The following is a 22199-nucleotide window of genomic DNA, read 5'->3' as shown; positions in this document are numbered from 1 at the left end:
GCCCAGCACCACCACCTGGTAATGGTAATGCAAAACCAGAAACCCATTGCTCAATCTCCCTTCTGAGCACAGAAGACACAAAAATTAACAGAGGACGTAGAAATGCTATGACCAAGCAGGGTTCATTCCAGAAATTCAGCAATGATTGACATTAGGAAATCTATCAACATTAAAAAGTTACATCAAACAATGGAAGAGAAACCAAATTATTATGAGTAGAGGCTGAAAAGGCACTGTCAAAATTACTAACCATTTCTAGTAAAAGCTCTATACATAAAAATCTTAAATATGTTCAAAATTACTTGCCAAAGAAGGAATAAGAATAAAATAAACTTAAAACAGTAAACACTAATGCTTTTTCCACTGAAATCAAGACATTGATACCCATAATTGCCACTGTTGTCCAAATTTATTAGTGTTTCCAGCAGATCCAAAAATAGAAAATAAAAAAAATCAATATAAATATTAGAAACATAATACAGTCTCTTTTTGCTAAATGTGGTTGAGTACACAGAAATAGCAAAAGATGTGTCAAATGAGTGTGTTAAAGCAGTGGGGAAAAAAATTGTTTTTTCTGTATGTTACCCATAACCAACTAAAACGTAAAATGGAGAAAAACATTCCATTTGTCTAAAGGGATACGCATGAAGAAAGTTAAAAGTAGAAGATGAATTTTAAAGTGTGTCTCATTGGAGGATGAGGAAAAAGGACAGCTTTTTTGCAAACGGAAGAATGTAGCGAGGAATGAAGAGGAGAGTGACCAGTGCGGGCGGGGGCGGGGGGGCGGCGGGGGAGGTCAAAGGGCACGCACTCCCCATGCCCCGGGGTAGGAAGAGTAAGTCCTGGGCATGTGACAGCAGTCAACAATGCACTGTGTCCTTGAAAGTTGCTGAGAGGGTGGATCCTGGATGTTGTCACCATAGAAACAACAACAAATGGTAATCACGTGGGGTGACTACGCCCCGTTTCACAACATACCCACCCGTCCAGTCGTTGTGCTGGACACCTCAAACTTAGGCAGTGTGGCGTATCAGTTATAGCCCAGTAAAGCTGGGGGGGTGAAGCAAAACACACCATTTGGGAGCTATTTAAAAATCTATCCTGAATATTGAAAGAGCACATAAAATAAAATTTCACATTACATAGAAAGTGACACTTTGACACAGAAGTAGTGCAAATAAGCAAAGCATTAGTCAGATAAAAGTATGTGGTCTAACATAACTTATTAACAAATAAGAATTAATGTGTTTAAATGTTTAAGGCTGAAATTAAAGAAATTAGAAAAGGGTCCCAACAGTTCCAAGTAAAGAAGAAAGGAACTAATAAAGAGGGGCGGGGGGGTATTAAGAGACATAAAAAAATGTGAGCGCAGTCTTTAAAATCCAAGAACCTCTATTTTTCAACCTAAGAACAGTAAGAGAATGTTCAAATGTAAAATAAATGATAAAGGAGAATTAATTGCAGAAAGAAAATTAAATTGGAGAGAACAATTTGCTTAAATGTATGGAAATAAAGCAGATCTCAGTGAAGTATTTATTTTCCAAAGGAAATGTAATTCAACAAAATGGCTTTGCTGAGCAGTGACTACGGCTCAGGCGACTAGGACTTTCCAGCATGATCCAAGGCGACGGAATTCTTCTCCACGGCAGGGGCAAATGCAAATTTGAGCAGCCTCTTTGCAAGACAGTTGGGTGGTTGCTGACAAAACTAACAAACCTCAGGGGCGCCTGAGTGGCTCAGTCGTTAAGCATCTGCCTTCAGCTCAGGTCAGGGTCCCAGGGTCCTGGGATCGAGCCCCACATCGGGCTCCCTGCTCCGCGGGAAGCCTGCTTCTCCCTCTCCCTCTGCCCCTGCTTGTGTTCCCTCTCTCGCTGTGTCTCTCTCTGTCCAATAAATAAATAAAATCCCAAGAAAACAAACAACAACAACAACAAAATCACATATCTTAGTACAGGATCCAGCAATTGTGCTCCCTGTTATTTACAACAAAGGAGTTGCAACTTTGGTCCACAGAAAACCGGCACATGGATGTTTATAGCAGATTTATTAGTAATTGCCAAAACTTGGAAGCAACTAAGTTGCCTTTCAGTGGTGCATGGATACGCAAACTGTGGTCCATCCAGACAGTGGAATAGCATTCAGCACTAAAAAAGAAAAAAACGAAAAAATCTGTCAAACCATGAAAAGACACAAGGAACAGGAGAGATGCCAAGTGCTAAGTGACAAAAGCCAGTCTGAAGAGGCTGCCCACGTATGATCCCAACGGTAATGAGGAGTGGTTCTTTCGTAAGAGAAACGCAAATTAAAACCACACTGAATTACCACTTTCCACTGATCTTAATGGCAAAATTACAAAAGTTGAATAACACACGTTGTTATCGGAGCCATGGGAAAACGGGAGCTCTCCCACCTGGCCAGGGGATCCGTCAACTGTGCATCAGCTATGGGGTACAGAAGACCAGCAAGGAACAACTATCAATTCATCTGGGACCCAATGACCCAGGCTAGCAATGTCCTGCAGGTAGATCTGCACACACACAAAATGACACATGTCCAAGCAATGTCTGTTATAGTAAAATAGCAAACAACCCAACTATCCCCACGTGGCTGTGATGCTATGCAATTATTTAAAGAGAGAGAAATCTCAATACACGAAATGAAAAGATCTGCAGGCTATGCTGCAAAAAGCAAAATGCATAATGTCTAAATCAGCTAACTTTCATATTTCTTAAATGGTAGTAAAATAGTCTATAAACAAGCATGGCAGGATACGTAAGAAACTAATAAAGGCCATTACCTACTGGGGAGAGGCCGGAGCTGCACGGAGGGGGTGACTTTTCACCAGTCTGCCTTGGAGTGCTCCTTCATTTTGGGGCCAGATGAATGTATTATGCATGCTCTGTTCAAATAATTAAAGGTATTAAAAACGCATTAAATTTGTATACATGCACACGATATGATAAAATGGAGAACGCTAAGGAGCGACAACCGACCAGTTTGTTGCCATTGGTTACCTGGGTCGGAAGGGGATGGAAGGAAAATAAAACAATAAAATTGAAAAGCGCACAGGTAAGGATGGGAACCACGAGGTCATGCACGGTGCTTTTCTCATAGCGTATGATTGATTGTAGATGGCCTTCGTATTTGTATATATTGTCCAGATATTTTTTAAAACTAACACCTACTGCGCTGTATAACCAAAACATGGTTATTTTCATTTTTAAGAAAATTCTCAGCAAGTCAAAAATACCGTTTATTTCTCAAAGAGAAAACCAAACGGATTTTATATCTTAAAAAGAAACCAGGCTTCGTTAGGAAAAAAATGTATCAGAAAATCAGAATCATGAGTATCCTCTTTTCAAAAGGGATTTTTTTTCTTATTGAAAACAGCTTAATATGTTTTTAGGTGGAAATAACAAGTTTCAATTCAGTTGTATTTTTTACTCACCCTGTACTTTTTTACTCTTAAAAACTTCTTGACACTCAAGGGGAGAAAAATAGAACCCTCCTATTTTAGAGAGATAAGGAAATGTGCAGGGCCATCAGGCCTGAGATACAGTTTCAGGGCTCATGAAACATTATTCGCATAATTGTATGGTCGTGAAATAATGTCATCTGGGAGCATCAGTGGCTTATAAACGTATTTGTTACTTGTCGACACTAGATGGCGCTAGACAGGGTTCTTTATACTAAACTGTATGAACGTATCTTGTACTAACTTCACTAGTCTCCATAACAGAAAGTTTTAAATTTTATCATCTAAAATGGCTGTGAATGATCCAAAGGAAAGTTTGCTGAGTGTTTCCTTAAGACCATTAAAGCTCCAAGTCACATGGGATCAAGGGGACAAATTCATTGTTGTCTTATTACCAGTTCTCTGAAAAGTGATTTCTGATGGTTTTTCTGGATCCGAAAAGACATATAATTCTTGTGTTACCTTCCATAATAAAATTTTAAAATGGGAGATGAATAAACGTGTCAGTCCTGGTCACTGTGGTAACTAGATTGGCATCATGCAGTGTTTCTGGAGACCCGCCGAGGGGTAGGGGATGGGGGATGGTGGCGCTCACCCTCATGGGACTGTGACCACCTGCACAGCTGGCGGACACTGAAGGAAGAAACCACTACTTACAGAGGGAAGAGTTTGGTCTCATGGATTTCACGCGGTCTCAAACCCGTGTCTTTCGGCATCTGCATTACCTTCTCTCTCCTCCTTCCCCAAATTACCTTATACATAAAATGATTTACGGGAAATGTCTGTGGAATCAGTAAATGACATAAATCGTCATTGGCTGGGACCGGTCGCCCAGTGGAGAATGCTCGTCATGTATTGTAACTGAAAACCCAGCTGGTACCGGAGGAGAAATCCTGACTCAATACCGTGTAGCTTGGCCAAGCTGCTGAATAGCTAACATCCAGTTTTTCATCTTTAAAATGGGGATAGTAATAGTGTGGGTCAATTGGAATTTTTAAAAGCATTAAATATACCCAGTATTGTGTCTGGTACATATATGCATAAAAGCTAGTTCTTTTTTTTTTTTAAGATTTTATGTATTTGAGAGAGAGAGAGAGAGAGAGAGCGAGCACGAGTGGGGGAGGGGCAGAGGCAGAGGGAGAAGCAGGCTCCCTGCTGAGCAGGGAGCCCGATGCGGGACTCCATCCCAGGACCCTGGGATCATGACGTGAGCCGAAGGCAGACACTTAACAAATGAGCCACCCAGGCGCCCCTAAGCTAGCTGTTTTGATTATATAGTGTTTTACTCTAAATATACATAGGTCTACCACACAGAGTATTAGTACCACCAGTAATAGGTACCAATAGGGTATGCCTTCCATGAAGAAATGGAGTTAAATTTTAACTCAAAACCAGTTTATCACAGTTATCATCTTCTAGAAGGCTGTCGGAATCCCACCCGCCTGTACAAACTGCAGCGTCAAGTTCTTAATTGGTATTGTTCCAGTGCGTGGCACACTCGGGGCCCTCTCGGAAGGTTTCTCTATTTGCTTATGTTTGTTGAAAGAAAATAGTCAGTATGGGATACAAGCCATTTAAATCCTTGAAATAAAATTCACACTGAAGACTTTTTAAAGGTATGCATTTGTTAGCACTGGTGGTAGAGCAAACATCTTGGTCTTTCTGATGTCTCAAGGCGGGGCCGGGGGCGGGACAGAGATCCGTGGTGCCCCGTCCGTGCAGCTAGGCCTCAGCCGCTCTCAGGACTGCCCTGAGAACCACAGGCAGCACGGGAGGCCCTCAGCATCCAATCCTCCCAACTGAGCTTGTGATCAGAGGCAAAAGTCGCCCAAACACAGGATTGTTCCCTAAAGACCATTTGTAAAATGACTGCCTCGCACGTCCCCCAGCCACGTGCCTGTGAGCGTCACTGGCCAAGTCGGTGAGCCCGGAATCCGTGGTGCTCATGCCTCCGGCCCAAAGCTGCAGCAAAAATCAGGTAAGGAAGCCCAAGTGCGACAAGAGATGCAAGACTTGATGAACTGTATATCGGGCCGATTGAGACTAGCTGAAACTGAAGAATAGCAATCACAAGGACTGTCAGCGTTCCGGAGGGAACAATCTGAATGCTAAAACACGAACAAAGGCCTCAGACGTGTTTATATAAAAAAATAAGATCATGCTGTGAAAATCAACTGTGCGTTGGAAGAATATACTATAATTCTACCAAACAAATTGTGTTCTTCCCAAATTCACACAACTCATTTTTGGTTTGTTCCAAGAATCAGCATATAATTTCAATTACAAGCTCAATGGCACTAAATACAAAACTTGTCATGATTTTTAGTTTCATTTTTCAAAACACAGTCCTAATCATTTTTCACTCTTCACTCGGAAATTTTGATGCTTATTTTAAATAGTTAATTTCAAGTGACTACTTTTAATACTACTTATGCTCAGACAACAAGGAGATACATTAAAGAGCTTTATTAAACGAGACTATTATTAAGGATTTAATATTCCTAAATATTTGGTGATTTAATTTTAAGAGGATCACCAACCAGCAAAATCCCCATCTTTGTCAGCATCTCACCGTGTCACGGTGACCAAAAACACCACCACTCCAAGCCTGTCCTCCAGACTCCTGGGGCGATTCTCAGTTGTTTGATATAAAATCCAGATTCTTAATTAGATTTCGAGGTCAGGCCCAGGCCCCACACACACCTGCTTTAACCCACACAAATACGTTTACCTCTGTGCTGGCTTCTTAGGAAAAGCAATGTAAAAGTCCTAAAACAAAGGTGACCGTCTCACTATTTCAAACCCTACTCGATTTCTGTACAGTGAAAAGTGAAAGAAAAACCCCAGAGACAAATGTACAGATTTGATAATAGGTTGATTTCTACAACTGTGCTGGGCCTGTCTGCACACACACGCACACGCACACTCCCAAATGGACTTACAGGTTCTGTCTCATCCATGGCCAATGAAAATTTAAACCATCAAGTTCAGCTGGTAACAAGAATTCACAAACTCAAATGCCTACAGACCAACACCTGGGCCGCGTGTAAGCAAACAGGCCTAAGGTTCTCAGACGCCAGAGTTGTGACAACCCGGAGAACCCGTCCCATCCCCTGTAGGACTGGGGTGTCCCCAGGTCTCTCCATGTCTCCAGAGAAAATGGAAATCTAAATTTTATGCAACATTTTCTTAAGAGGTGTCACTTTTTAAAAAAAAATTATTGTGGCCCACACAGAATACATTGCTGGTGGGAATGAAGATTTACGACCCTTTGGAAAGGAATTTGGCAATATCCAGCAAAATTGACCCTTGCATCTTAACTCTTCGACCCCCAGTCCGACTTCTACAAAGATGCTCTGGTGCAACACTATGAAATTATATGTGTGCAAGATGTTCTTTCCGAAGACCGTCCGTCAAGAGGGTCTGTGTGAATATATCCCGGAGCACGACATAGCAAAACCTACACCTATGTAGTTATAATGGAGTGTGTCCAGGATACGTGTCACTTACAATTCAGAAGCACACACACAGTATGAAAACTGTGTAAGAAACGGAGAACAGGGGACGCCTGGGTGGCTCAGTCGTTAAGCGTCTGCCTTCGGCTCAGGTCATGATCTCAGGGTCCTGGGATCGAGCCCCACATCAGGCTCCCTGCTCAGCGGGGAGTCTGCTTCTCCCTCTCCCGCTCCCCCTGCTTGCGTTCCCTCTGTCTCTCTCTGTCAAGTAAATAAATAAATAAAATCTTTTAAAAGAGAGAGAGAGAGAAAAGGGTCTTAATCAAATGACATGAAACTCCCCTGGTGGGGTCCCCAATGGCCAAAGAGGGCACAATGTGACCATCAAAGAAGAAAACGATGACTCCGTAGGGAAGCCCACCAAAGACAGAGATGCGTGCATAACAATACTACAAACAAAGATGATCTCGCTGGTCGGTTCTGGAGGGCATAGAGTCACTGCCCAGAAAACTGATCAAGGACAAGAATCAAGTATTTTTTCTGCCTGTCCCTAGACACCACTTTTTAGGTCAAACAAATGGGTGACAAAGAGCATTCATTCTTCCGGAAAGAGTCACAGCTAACCGACATAGGAGGGGTGACAGGTTGGGAAATTGCCACCTTGCAATCCCTACCGGGATGGTGGAGCCGGCAGTACTCACGGGCCAGCGCTGAGCCTGGCGGGGCAAGGGCCAACGGGGAGTCTTCGTCTTTCGGGACAGAAACGTGCATTTGCAGACAAAGCCGACTTGTAGAAACCGCGTCACACCGAGGCAGACCGTCAGCATCTCCTCAGTGTTGCCGCATGTGGGATCCTTGCTCGAGTGTAACCGTTCTGCAGTTGTGTTCAGACTTTGCCAAAATCAGCATCTAACAAGGTAGGCAGATTCCTTCCAATCCATGTTCCTCTCAGGCCTCTTTCGAAGCCCGAATCTCCCCTCTGTCCATTTTCTCCCCCCCAGGAGGACATTAGTTGCTCTGCTGAGTTTCCCATATTCTGGACTTTGCTGGTCATATCTGGACAGTGAGAATCTAACGTATTCCTCTGATCCCAAACTTCCATAGATTGGTGGTTAAGTTTAAGAGCGGCATTCAATTCAGGGTCAGCATTTTGGCGGTCATGTTTCACAGCGTGGTGGTGGCGGCATATTTTCACTCTGCCAGGACACCCAACCGGAGTAGGAAAAACAGAAAATCTCATCATCTAACAAAGCCAACCAAACCAAACCCAGGGACAAACAATGACGCCCGAAGTCCCTCACGGTACCGGCATCTCTGACGGGAAGGAGGCAAGAAGCCGCATGGCACCTAACTGAAGGGTCTAAACGCAGAATGGCGACAACAAGCTCTTCCCCGGGGCGCGGAGGGCTGGCCAATCTGAGGACAGCGCTGGGATGTCCTGCGGGGAGGCCCGGAGGATGGAGCTCTAGCGGGTGGGGCTGGCCTGAGACAGTCCAGCGCGCTCAGGGGGAAGGCCACGCGAGGGCACAGGCCTGGCTGCGAACCAGCGAGAATCCTCAGCAGAAACCAAACCCTGCAGAACTTTGACCTTGGACTCCTGACCTTCAGAACTGGGAGGAAACAAATGTTGCTCATCTGAGCCACCCTGTCTGGGCCCTGGTAGGCAGCCCAGCCGACACAGCCCAGAAGTTCCTCCTGGGGTGAGCCCCACATGGAGGAGAAACTTCTAGCAAGAGATTCCCAAGTAGATGGGACAGGGAAGAAAGAAGCAACAGAAACCCCGAGCCCAGAAAAAAGGAGGTACGGGTGAGAACCGGGGAATTTCCACATATGGAGATGCTTCTCAAATGTCATGAATACAGCAGAAAAGCAAAAGGAAGGGAAGTCCCCAGAAACAAGCAGAGAAAGGGGTTAGGGTGGGGTTCAGAGAGCACTTCGAGGGGAGAGGGCGGGGACGTAAGTGACAGAGAACACAGACAACGAACTGAGGCCAACCAGACGCGTCTCTTTAAAAGATCACAACGGTAAGCGGCTTATTTCAAAATAGGCTAAGAGACATTATTAAAATAATCCAATATTAAAAAAATAAATCAGGTCCCCAAAGAGTAGTTTGAGGATGCCTTTTGAAACACAATGACTTTCATAAACTCTGACCAAATAATATCCCATCCCAATTTCTTGGAAAGAAAACATTGTTCGTGCCGTAAACACGAAAATGTTCATTTATGTAAAAAATGTTAACGGTTAAGTGGGTTATTAACAATTATCCGAAAAATACATAATCATTTGTAAACAACGTGTGCAGGCTCGGTGCTTACCACCTCCCCTCTGCGGCCCTGCGGTGGAGCCCCCCCTGCCCCTCTGTGGGGCAGCCGTGGGCCGGGAGGGGAAGCACCACGGAAATGAGGGGGGCAGCTCCCCTTCTGACCGCCACAGCCGAGGGTCTGAGACCCTGCCTCCCAGCCTCACCCATCCCAGGCCGCGGGTCGGGAGCCATCACGGAGGGACGGTGTCCCGGGTGCCGGCACGCGTGGGGGCAGGACGCGGGCTCTGGAAGGGACACACCTGCGGTGAGGGTCTGGCCCAACGTGAGCCTCCCAGTGGAGGAAGTGATGGCCGGGCTGGGAGCGAGAGTGTTAAGTCATCGGTGTGTTCACGGTTCTGAGTTACGGGAGTTTACCTCGTACACAGCCCTGTAACTGCGGGACTCCAATCATGGACACTCGGGTGACAAGACCCCGGCCTGCTTACCTGCCCTGCCCACCCCCCTGTCCGTTCTGGTTGGGACGGCAGCGGCCGGGGCGAGCCCTGTCCCACGGGGGGACGGGCAGGCTTGGCCGCTCACGCGGGGGCCGGCCGCTACGGTCACAGCACAAAGTAAGAACCTACGTGGGGCGCTGGGGGCTCGGTCCGCTGAGCAACCAACTCTTGGTTCCAGCTCAGGTCATGATCTCAGGGTCATGAGGTCAAGCCCTGTGTCAGGCTCTGCACTCAGCGGGGTGTCTCCTTGAGATTCTCTCTCTCCCTCTCCCTGTGCACCCCACCCTCCACTTGCACTCTCTCTAAAATAAATCAATCTTAAAAAAAGAAAAAAGGACACGCTGTACGTGGAAACCCCGCTGAACAAAGGAACAGTCAGCTCCTTCATATTAACACAGTGTTTTCAGGGATCTGGGCTGTTATGTGGTATTTTGGTTTTTGTTTTTAATTTAAGCTCTGAATTTCCATTGTATCACCGCAGGTTTTCTGGTTAGCCCTACTTTCCCCCCAAGATTGTCTCCCTTTAAATCCAAACCCAACATCTCCAGTCGATATTTTCCAAGCTCCAAATGGGGGCATAACACAATACAAACACCTGCAAAGGGGGTAGCGTATACCCCGCCATTGTATGGCTCTGAAAACAAAAACTGAATTCATAGATAAGTGGCCCCAAGGCCGCTTTTTAGTAAGAGGTGCCTACGGCTGTGTGCATCTTGCACCACGTCACACACTGGGGACACACAGAACTTCTTAAAAAATGATTTTGATTTTCCATCTATTAGGATTTGGTAAAGCAGAGCACATCTTCAAAAGTTAAAATTAAAAGCATGGCTGTTTGGGGGCACCTGGTGGCTCAGTCGGTTGAGCACTCAACTTGGTTTCAGCTCAGATCGTGATCTCAGGGTCGTGAGATCGAACCCCATGTTAGGCTCCGCACTCAGCGGGGAGTCTGCTTGGGATTCTCTCTACCTCTGCCCCTCCCCCTCCGCGTTCTCTCTCTAAAATAAATAAATCTTAAAAAAAAAACCCACAAAAGTCCATGGCTATTTCAGTAGCACATGGAGGTGAAAGAGCACAGCAGTTCTAATCACTTGGGAATAAATTCCCCTTTTCTCGCTAAATCCACTCTGAAAGATGCACCATGAGGAGATCACGGAAACTCGACCTGACCAGGTTTGTCAGCGGACACTGCAGCCCGCCCACACTACGGGGCTTCCTAGCAGTTGTCAGAAGTGGTGTAAAACAGTCTGGCATAGAGGGGCACCTGGGTGGCTCAGTTGGTTAAGCGACTGCCTTCGGCTCAGGTCATGATCCTGGAGTCCCGGGATCGAGTCCCACATCGGGCTCCCTGCTCAGTGGGGAGTCTGCTTCTTCCTCTGACCCTCCCCCCTCTCATGCTCTTTCTCTCTCTCAAATAAATAAATAAATAAAATCTTAAAAAAAAAAAAAGTCTGGCATAGAAACGCCCTGAATAAAAAGGGAAAAATGATCACAAGACAGTATTTTAGCATAATCCTCCTTTTTGGAGAACCATCTCCAAGAATATGTGACCCAACGTCCTCAACAGTTACCTCTCAATGGGAGGGAAATGTGGTGAGTGTAATGTTTTAACTGTCCAAATCCCTAAACTTTTAATATATGATGTAGCTTTTTTCACTTTGGGGGTAAAAATGGTCCGACACGTCAGGAAACGAAAAGCAGAAAGCCAAGGTCCCTAACCCCCGAACTGCCCAGCAGTTCCCCTGCCGGGCTGGCTTCGGTGCCGGGACTCGAGGATGTTCTTCCCAACAGCGTGGTTTCCCAACGAACTGGCGCTAAATCTGCGTGTAACTTTATACGGGCACTGCAGCAAACGTCCTAGGACACTTGGCTCTTTACCCTTCCTCTAAGGGGCAAACTTCCGTACAGTAGCCAAGATGTGCAGTCAGCCTCAGTGTGCATTGGCTGGTGAAAAGACAAGGAAAATGAGATGTGGACAGGGAGTATTATTTAGCCTCCAAAAGGGAAATCCTACCGTTGATGTGGATGAAACTGGAGGACACTGTGCTCGGTGAAATAAGCCAGACGGACAGTAGCGCATGGTGATAATTCTACGTGGGTCCTAAGCAAGCCGAACTCCGAGAAACAGAGTAGGGTGCTGTGGGGGAGGGGCGGGGGTGCCAGAGGGGCCAGGGGAACGGGAAGGAGCTGGGCGCAGGGCACAAAGCCTCAGCTGTGCACAACAAGCGGGTTCTGGAGACCTAACACAGAGCGTGGTGACTACAGTTGCTACCACCACGTATGCTTGGAACGTGCTTGAGAATGGATCTTCAATATTAACTACAGAGGCGGACATGGTGAACAGCTTGGTTTCGTAACCAGTTCACGTGTGTCAAGTATCATGTTGCACGCCGTGAACGTAAACTTTAGTTGCCCATCACACTTCCAAAAAGATGGAGGAAGAGGAGTCGTCCCGTAAAATGATAGTACCTGGTGTTGTGTCTCCTCAAAGTTTCTGCTGAACGTTTGTTGGACAAGTCACGGTTTGGTCGTAACGTAAAGGAAGGTCAACCTCCCCTCCCTGCAATACTGCAGCATGGAGGGGACCTCGGTGGGCCAGGGCAGGATGGCCACCGGTCCCTGGGCACCCATGCCTGCCACCAGAGTAAGCTTTCAAACACTCCTGACCCTCAGGGGCTCCCCACCGCACCACGGGGCTCTGCTCCCTTGACTCGGAGCCTTCTCTCCTCCACCCCCCACCCCCCCCAAGTGGATGCGATCCCTGCTTTCAGAGCGGTCTAGTTCTGCACAGCAGCTCACTACGGTCCTAGCACTTCCTGCAGCTCCTGGACCACCCGTCTCCCACTGGGGCCAAGCATCTCCGAGCACGCAGCTCAGGAGGTTAGCAATCCCTACCCACCTCGTAAAAGGACTACTCACCTGCAAAGGTTTTCCACTCTGCTTCTCAGAGGAAGGCAACTGAAAACCCACTAAATCCAAGGTCGCCCCTCCACTTGTGTGGCTGAACACACAGCACCAGACCCCTACTATGATATTCCGTGGATCCCACCAGGCAACGTTCATTGTGCGAGCTTTCCCTCCTCTAGGAAACCGAGCTGGAGTAAGTGGATAGAGGCAGCTGCCAACTACAAACTCCAGGAGGGGACGCTCCCCCCGAAACCCACCCTCTCCAAACACGTTCCTCCCCTCCGGCTCCCTCAGGAGGGCAGGACGGGGCGGAGACCGGTGCCCTCACAGATCGGACCAGTGAGGGGGGCAAATCGACGCCTGCACCCAGGGCTGAGGTGCAGCTGTGCGCAAACCACCACGGGAAGACCAGAGGGGCATTCTGGGGCCTGCACAGAGCTGCGGTGGGGCGGCCGTGGGCAAGGGACCCCAAGGGCGCTCTGCAGCGCTCAGGCCCACCTTTTACCGCAACAGGGCTCCAGATCTGAAAGTCAGAAGGTGCGGGAAGGGTGATGAACTTCAACGCGGGCTCAGCACCTGCCTCGTGTGACTGGAAACAGGCAGGAAACCTGCAGCCTAACATGGTGAACGGTGTCACCGGAACACCTCGAGTGGGTCCCAACATGCACAACTAGCGAATCAAATGAAAACTTCAGCCACGTGCTCACCTCATTTTCTAAGATAAAGTGATGTTTTCACAAAAGAAATGAGAAATTCTCACTTGAATTGCTTTGTACACATACACTTCCGAGCCAAGAAATCAGTTCTTTGTAAGTTTAATGTATTTTTGCAAACCTCTACCCTTTCCCAGATATGTGGATAGCAGAGAAGCCACTGTACGTTAAAGTGGCCACAGGACCCCATCAAACTGCTCTGCAGACACTCTGCCCTTCCTGCATCTTACCAGTGCTCCATACCGATTTTGCTGAATTGTGACAGGTCACCAAATAGGATGAACACCATCCAAAGGAACGAACGCTCCACATGCAACGTGTGAGCCAAACCATCCTCATTCCTACAGCCCATGCTCTAACAGACCCCTTACGCGTCTGCACTAACTCAGCAAGGGCATGGGCTTCCAACGCAAGGCTTCCCTGTTACACAGATGATTTCAAACTGAGGGGAAAATGTCCCCCACGTGCATAACCTGCATAGAAACGTACCCCTCACAGGGAGGTAATGCATGCTAACGATTCAGTATTTCCCAGGGAATACTAGAGATGATCCAGAAAATCCAGACAAAAAAGAAACAATATATTTTGCAGCAAATTTTTCTTTCAGTAAGACTTGTAAATTCTCTCCCACCCCATATTAAACAGGTAAGTGAAGCAGCTTCCAAATTTAACGGTTACATTTCAGATTCTGAGTAGTCACGTCACGCTTGCATTCCACACAGGTCACAAACACATATGCCTTCTATTATGTATCTGAAAAAGGTTTCATCCCAATTGGGGAAGAAACTTTTCAAGTCCCAGACTTAATCTGGTTTTGAACCGAATATAGCATAATGTATACAGCAATTCAAATCTGTAAGTAAATCTATAGATACATTTACTCAATATTGAAATTTATTCAATTCTATCCTTTGTATTTCACTTTCTTCATATATTTAAGCAATCCCTACCTTCTTTTTAGGTAGGAAGTAATCATTTAAGGAGAAATGGACATCTAAAGAGCTTTGGTAAACTGAACTATAGCAGTGCTCATATGAGCAAAATCGCTTCAGGCTCCTCTAACTGCTACAGTATTGTGCCGACAGGGTCAAACTCAAGCAAACTAGACCCAACTCATTTTTAAATGTGGAAATCACACAAACATAAATGGTCTCATCCAATGAAACTTTTGCAATGTTTCACGTTTACTGAGGAGCCATTCTAAGGTCTACTCTTCTGTTTAGTATGTGTGTCCTTGAAACTGGCCACAAAAATCCTTCAGAAAAAAAGCATCAAAGCCGTGAGGCGTCCAACTTAAATCCTTAATGTTCGGCACCTTTAAAGCTTGGGAATACTTGAGAGCAGCGGGTAAACGTGGAACATCTTTCTAGAATACCAATTTTACATTAAACGTGTAACATTAAAACAAAAAGCAAATAAATGCATAACTTACACTCATTTTTAACAAATATTTGAGACTTCTGTCAAAGTTCCTCTCATCATTTGTATGGGTTGACCGGACTCTGAAAATGCCTACATCAGAGCCCGGTTACTTCTGCCACGAAATAACAGCAACTGTTTAATTCTTAAAATGCCTATATCCGGACAGTCTAAAACATGCAGTTTTGTTCTGACAGGTCACCGAAGTCTCAAGCTCTTCCCCAGGTGACTCCACCTAGTCAACAGGCAGGTGGGATAGACATTATTTGAGCTTAACCACACCGATGGCGTTCACACCTCGTCAACTTACCAAACAATACTGCTGACACCTGCCCTATCGCTTTTGTGAGAGGATTCAAACGTACAAGAAACAGACATAAGAATTTAACTTGCAAGGCTTCAAATTAAGTGAGAATAGCAAAGGCAATTTAAACAGTTAACATGGCACAACTTTCCCTGTTAGTGGTCTTAAAATGCTTACCAAACAAGGGAGGAGTTCACTTGCTTAGATATTTGAAATACAACTTTATTCTGATTCTAAACGAAAAGGAATGGGAATGACAGTGACAAACGAGATTTCACCACTTGATATTGTGATGGGACTATAGCAGTCTCGTATCTGAAACTCAGGAAGGAAACAACTGCGTTCCAAAACAGCTAAATATGCAGGTCCAAAAAATGAAAGTACTTTTTAAACGGCCACATTCACTCCGAAGCCCATTCATCTCCTTCAGCATCCCAAAGATTAAGCACATGTTCTGCTCAGCTATATAATAAAGTGGCAAACACGCTGCACCACTGACATCACAGGACAGTTGCCTATAAAACTAGACTTCTGACGCTGGGCTCCAGCTGCACGTTCTCACAGGTCATCATCTTCATCCGGGAGAGCAGTTGTCTGAGCAACCTAGACAAAGACACAACGTGCAATACCCTGGATTAGAGCCATCAGGAACAAAAGATGCCGAAATGGACCACATTGCCGGACACGTGAACATCCTACCTCTAGATCATGCTCGTACTGTGCTGCCAAAGCTGGGTCCATGACAACCTCTGGTGGGGCAAGAGCGGGCATGGCGACAAACTCCAAGTTAGGGTCTCCAATTAGTTTTCTAGCAAGCCACAGGAAGGGCTTTTCAAAGTTGTAGTTACTTTTGGCAGAAATGTCATAGTACTGTTTTCAAAAAAAGGAAAATTAGTTATTAAAAATCTACTTCTTGCTAGTCGCTTGGATGTTCCAAACTAAAGAAATTCTTCTGATCCGTATCACAGATGTTTAAGAACCCCTTTAACGGACCTGTTACTGTAATTTCATTTTTAATAGAGCAATAATGCAGTAAATGACAAATTTTAAAAAACTTACCTGAAGATTCTTCTTTCGGTGGAAGACAATTGATTTTGCCTTAACTTTCCTATCCTTAATGTCCACTTTGTTGCCACACAGCACAATAGGGATGTTCTCACACACTCGTACCAGATCTCTATGCCAGTTAGGCACATTCTTGTAAGTAACCCTTGATGTGACATCAAACATTATAATGGCACACTGGGCTAAAAGAAAGATTTAGGGTAAGAGTTACACACCTAGCATTTCCCGCCCAGACGAGAAACGCTAAGGAGCACGGACTAGACGTCAGGCCATCTCTCTGTCTGCACTCGTTCTCTAGGTCTCTTCCAAGTCTAAAAACCTTAAAGTCACCGGAATACACAGCAGGATTTAAAATTCCATTTTCTACTGAAGTGCGAATGACCAGCTTGCCATACCAAATCTCTCTCCTGTGATACATACTTCATTAATTCTGCCCCATCCCAAAGTAGATTAATGATACATCAGCCTTCTGAACAACCTGTCTCCTCTCTTCCGAGTATCTAGGGACCTGTTCCTTAGAAGACCCTAAAACGACTAGCTACCTCAGAAAACCTTGTTCTTTTGTGTAACACCACTCAGGTCTACACGCTGGCCTGTGAGGAAACCGAATTACAATTAAGACGGCAAACCACAAAGTACGTACAACCTAACAGTTTTCTAGCTCAACGTTTTTTAGGGGGAAAAAAAATCTGTGTTATTTGTGCACAAAGACGGCAAGAGTCACGGAGGAACTCCCGATCACTCTCAGCGCAGGAGCGAGACTCCTGCAGGCATCTTCCTTACGCATCTTTACTTGCGATGCTGAAGTCATGCGGGGGGGAAAGAAAAAGCCCCGGCTCCCCCGCGGCTCCGGGCCCTGCTCCGCCCCGGCTCCCCCGCGGCTCCGGGCCCTGCTCCGCCCCGGCTCCCCCGCGGCTCCGGGCCCTGCTCCGCCCCCCGCGCCTACCTTGGATGTAGTACCCGTCCCGCAGCCCGCCGAACTTCTCCTGGCCGGCCGTGTCCCACACGTTGAACTTGATGGGGCCCCTGTTCGTGTGGAACACGAGCGGGTGGACCTCCACGCCCAAGGTGGCTGCAACAGAAGCAGGCCGTGAGCCGCGGGCGGCGCCCCCGACCCGCGCGGCCCCGGCGGCCGGCCCCCCACGTACCTACATACTTCTTCTCGAATTCACCCGTCAGGTGACGCTTCACGAACGTCGTCTTCCCGGTGCCGCCGTCGCCGACCAGCACCAGCTGCGGGACAGCACACGTCGGCGAGGGGCCCCCGCCCGCGCCCCCCGCGGCCCCCGCCCGCGCCCGCCCCCCGGCCACGTACTTTGAACTGGACTTGGGGCTCTCCCTGGGCAGCCATGGCGCTGGTGCTGCGGAGCGCAGAGAAAGACGTGGGGCCGGCGGCGCGGCCGGGGAGCCACATGGCCGGGCCCGCCCCACGTGCCCGGGCCCACAAAGGGGCGCCGGGCGGCCGGGCCCCACGCGCGCACACCCCGGCCGGGGCGGGGGCCGCGGCGCGCTCGCGGCGGGCGGCGGGCGGCGCTGGCCCGTCCGCGGGGCCTGGCGCCGCGCCCGCGAGGGAGGGAGGCCGGGAGGCCGGGCGGAGGCCGGGGCGCGGGGCGGAGGCCGGGGCCGCCCAGCGCCCGATCGCGCGCCCCGGCCCCCGCCCCGCGGCCGCCCCCCGCCGCCAGCCCCGGGCCCACCGCGGCCCGAGTCCCGGCGCCGGCCTGCGGCCTCCACCGCGGGGGGAAGGGGAGAGCCCGCCGCTGCTGCCGCCGCCGCCGCCGCCCCGGCCCCCGCCGCCGCCCGCCCCGGACCCCAGTCGCCCGGTGCCCCCGGAGCCCCCGGCCTCCGAGCCCCCGCGGCCCCCGCGGCCCCCGGCCCGGCCCCGCCGCACTACCTTCCAGAAGCGTCTCCGGCCCGTCTGACTGAGGGCTGGAAAGATGGCGGAAGCGCAATTCAAATGCCCGGAGACGCAGCCGACGCCGGCGCGCGCCGAGGGAGGGCGGGGCAACGGCGCCGCGCCGCTCCCACGTGGCCCGACGCGCGCGCGCACGCACGCCGCGGGCTCGGGCGGCCACACCCGTCGGCCTGGCGCGGAGGGAAAGGCTCGCGGGGCGGCGGGCGCGGGCGGGCGCAGGACGCAGAGCGGGCGCGCGCACGCACGCCGGCCCGCGGGGCCACGTGCACCGGCCCGGAGGGCGGGTTCCCGCGCGCGCATGCGCCGACGGCGACGCGGCGCGCCCTACTGCGGCCGCGCCGCAGACCTGGGAGAGGGCAGGCCCCTTGGGCGGGAAACTCGCGGGGAGCGGCCCACACAAAGCCTCTGGGCCTCCCAGGCCGGGAGCTCGCCGTGCGAACGCGGTACAGCGGTCCCCGGGCGGGCCCCCTGCTGGGTGCGGGCCACGCCTGCGCCCCAGGCCGCTTCCACATCCCCCTCTCCGCGCCACCCGCGCCCCTGCCCTGCGCCCCTAGCTCCTTTTCTTTGGCCGCAACCCTAGGCCCTTCCTCCTACACCCTCCCCGCTGAGACCACCTTCCGCCCGCTGCCCACCTCCCCGAGGCCCCGTCACCCTCTGGGCCCTCTCCCTGCGCCCCCTCCCCCCCCCCGGCCTGGCCCCTTCCGCCGTCACCGCACCCCCATTCCTTCCAAATCCCGTTCTTCAGAGCCCACCCTAGGCCCCTTCCCTGCGTCTCCAGCCCGGGGCCTCCTCCGCCCTGGCCTCATCCCCGATTCCTTCCAAAGCCCATTCCTCGGAGGCCGCCCTGGGCCCCCGGCCCCCACCCCCACCCCCGTTCCCGAGCTCACTGTAGGTCGCCTTCCCTGCGCCCCCAGCCCCAGGCCGCTTTCACTCAGTGCCCCCTTCTCTGACCTCGACTCCCGGCACCTTCGCTGTACTTGTAGCCCCCCACCCCCACCCCCCGGGTCCCTGGCCTCAACCAGAACCTACTTGGTAAAGGACAAGGACAGATGCTTTTTCCCACCCTGGGAAGCCAGCCACCCTTTTCTTAAAGCATCTGATTGGTCAGCAGCCTTTGTGACCGTATCCTGCAAACAGGGTGATGAAATCCTGCTTTCCAGACGGGGCAGCTCTTCTCACCCCAGTTACAAACTTGGATGCAGTCGATGAGTGTTTAGGTTCCAGACTCTGGAGGGGGTAAAGCTGTCGAGTCCAGACAGATCCGTGCCCTCAGAAGTCACAGGCTCCTGGGGCTATCCTCCTCAGAGGGTCATATAAGTAGAAAATAAGATGAGCCACAAGCTTAATAAATGTTTATTATCATCCATTTGCTTTAGCAAGGATGTGGGCCAAATGGAGTCCTCCAACCTCTTACCCTAAGCCTAAGGCCAGTTTTCGGCATTTGTGGGGACAGCCACAGATTTTCCTTTTAACCCAGGCCTTCTCGGTCCCCTCCGCGAGCAAGCGTCCACACTCACGGCAAGAGCAGATAGCTAATGGCCCCATCAGAATAGTCAGGTTGCTCAGAAAGGATTCCACCATGGGAACTCTTTTTCCAGAACAAAGAAAACCCATATGACCAAGGAGTTAGCCACTTCGTCCTGAGTGCACTTCGCAAGCAAGCCTGTTGGGAACGCAAGTGACGCAAATTGGGTACAATGCTTCTGCGAACCTGCCTGCTGGGAACTCAGGTCCGGGCGCCCCAGAGGACTCTCAGGAAAACACCAAGCAGCTGCTGGTGGGAGTGTACATTGCTTTGGCCTCCCAGCAGAGCAGGAACTGATAAAACATAAATGCTGAGAGCTGGTGACCCTGTCCTTCCACTTCTAGAGAGATTCCCCAGAGTTAAGCTCCCACATACACACAGTCAGGGAGAGAGACAGTATCGCAAGCGCTCACTACAACAGGAGAGTAACAAAAAATGGAACTTCCAGAAATAGCCATTGACAGGGAAATGTACACAAATAGTTACCTGGATTCCAGTATGGCTTCTAAAAGGAAGCAAGTTCATCTGTATCAACAGGGTTAGATCTCAAAGGAGAATGTTGAAAAAAGAAGGAAGTTCAAGAAAGATATGATAATAGCTTTATACAGTCCACAGTATGTATAATTTTATATAGGGATGGTATAGGATAATACCATTTACGGACGTGTTTATAAACACAAAGCCATATTGGTTCTTGAATGTATGCAGACAAGTTTTTTCTTTTAATTGACTACAATGATATAGACTGAATCCGGATGCTGTTGTTTTGAGAGACAGTAGGAAGGGGTGTGATGGGGATGGGCAGAACAGTCAGGGAAGCCTTTCTGCAAGGTTCCCTTTCTTCTGTTAAAAGAAGGTAATTGAAGCAAATAGGACAACATATTAACCACCGTATAACTCTACGTGGTGAGAACACTAATGTTTCTACCTTTTGGCATTTTTGAAAATATTTCTTCCCACAAGAAACGCCAAAGGGAAATATGTCAAACCAAGGGTATTCGTTGTTCTCACACTTAGCATTCTAAGCAGAGCTCCTGGTGGTTTGGTTTGTTCGTTAGTTGCAGATGTCATTCGCTGGCCCTGTCCCAGAACTTCTGAAGATGATCATCTCAAAGAGCACAGAGAAAAAATGGGAAAACGTACTCTGGCTGGCAGAGATAACGCGTTTCCCCGGTAAGACTGCCCGAGCTCTTCCAGTTGCCAGTGGCTTTGCCATGTAGAGGGGTACTTCCTTGTCTCTGCCACCCAGCATGGATTGCAAACCCGTGCTTACCCTGTAGTTTCAAACATTGCAGCCACGTGCTCGGAGAGGCAGCAGAATTACAAAAATGTTGCAGCAATAGTACAAGGGATTTCAGCTATTGCCTCTAATTTCCTCAAACACCAGCATTTCCTCATTTCCTTGGTCCTCCTCTCCTTCTCTGAGTATGTATCTCACCGTATATATGATTTTTAATATATATATATAGGATTTTGTCCTCTGGGATGTTTGAGAGTAAGCAGCAAGCAGGATGCCCCTCGGTGCGTATTTCTTGAAACCAAGGACATTCTGTTACGTAACCACTGCTCAGTTACCCAAATCAGGAAACGATCCTGCCAGCAATCCGATGGTCTCATCTACAGACGGGAGTGCCACGCGTCCCACCGCCATCCTATAGCTGGTGCAGGATCCATTCAGGATTACATGTTACCTTCAGCTGTTCAGTCTGTGAAGTCTCCTTTAAACCAGAGCAGTAACTTCAACTTTCATGACCTTGACACTTCTGCAGCAGATTTTGTAGGCCAGGTCTTCTGTGGATTTGTCTGATATTTCCTCTGGATGGGATTCAGGTTACACAGTTTGGGTTGGGATACCTTAGAAACGGTGATGTCCTCGGTGCGTCTTTTCAGGAGCACAAAGTGACCTTCGTAGAATATTTCAGACCCTCCTTGGGCCTGCTAACGTTGCAGGAGTTGGCCGGCTCACTTACATACATGAAATCGGTGGCTGGCCAGGCCCTATGTGAGCGAAGTTGTGCCTCCTTTTCCACCCCATCTCCAGCTTCTTTCCCTGTAACTCCGCTGTAGCCGCGCGAGCCTTTCTGAATCTTACCTCTGCCAAATTTGTCCCTGCCTGAGGCCTTTTGCACTGACTGGTCCCTCTGCCTAAAATGCTCTTCCTCCACATTCTTGCCTGACTACCTCCTTCTCACCCCTCAGGTCACAGCTCAAATGTCACCTCCTCAAGAAAGCCCACCCTGACTGCACTCTCTCAAGTGGTGTCACCACACCAGCCCATTTTCCATCTCAGCCCCCATTTGATTTTCTCCAAAGCACTTAGCTCTAACTGAAGCTAGCTTGTTTAATAATTTACATGTTTACCTTTTGGTCTTTCTTTCTCTCACTAGAATAAAGAAAGCACGTTGCTTGGCATGATACTCAAGGTGTCTAGCACAGTGCTTGGCTCATATTGGGTGCTCAGTAAATATATGTTGAATCATTGAGTGACTTACTCTTCACCCCATCTGAATACAGAAAGAATAATCAGTAACAGCATCATTATATGCTAATAAAATAATGGTGACTTACATACACAAGCTTATTAGAATTTTAATATGCTATTTCATGTCAAAGACTAATCATTAAACAAATAACAAACATTAGCAAATACAGGGCCAACCTTTC

The 22199-nt window shown here is 48.8% G+C and overlaps 1 protein-coding gene across 1 annotated transcript; it reads right to left on the bottom strand.

Annotated features, from left to right (window-relative positions):
- Positions 1–15234: 15234 nt before the first annotated feature.
- RAN (RAN, member RAS oncogene family) lies at positions 15235–18087 on the bottom strand. The gene is made up of 7 exons (XM_088019616.1): positions 17990–18087; positions 17414–17459; positions 17247–17331; positions 17045–17170; positions 16093–16280; positions 15733–15903; positions 15235–15636 (listed from the first exon to the last, which is right to left on the bottom strand). The coding sequence occupies exons 2-7, from the start codon at positions 17447–17449 to the stop codon at positions 15592–15594; spliced, it is 651 nt and encodes a 216-aa protein (XP_087875742.1). The 5' UTR covers positions 17450–17459; positions 17990–18087; the 3' UTR covers positions 15235–15591.
- Positions 18088–22199: the final 4112 nt, after the last annotated feature.

This window comes from Eumetopias jubatus, unplaced genomic scaffold, assembly GCF_037043125.1.
Source record: "Eumetopias jubatus isolate StellerSeaLion01/CBP00866 unplaced genomic scaffold, mEumJub1_p1.0 scaffold_16, whole genome shotgun sequence".
In the NCBI taxonomy this organism is placed as follows: domain Eukaryota; kingdom Metazoa; phylum Chordata; class Mammalia; order Carnivora; family Otariidae; genus Eumetopias; species Eumetopias jubatus.
Note: the sequence above shows the minus strand (reverse complement) of the source record. Positions and strands in the feature narration are given on the sequence as shown.

Bases quoted from the DNA above. Each gene is read 5' to 3' on its own strand.
- RAN (XM_088019616.1), bottom strand. From the start codon at position 17,449: ATGGCTGCCCAGGGAGAGCCCCAAGTCCAGTTCAAA. The intron at 17,171-17,246 runs GTACGTGGGGGG...CTTCTGTTGCAG, and splicing joins ATTCGAGAAGAAGTATGTAG to CCACCTTGGGCGTGGAGGTC. The intron at 15,904-16,092 runs GTAAGTTTTTTA...TTTTGAAAACAG, and splicing joins ACCGAAAGAAGAATCTTCAG to TACTATGACATTTCTGCCAA.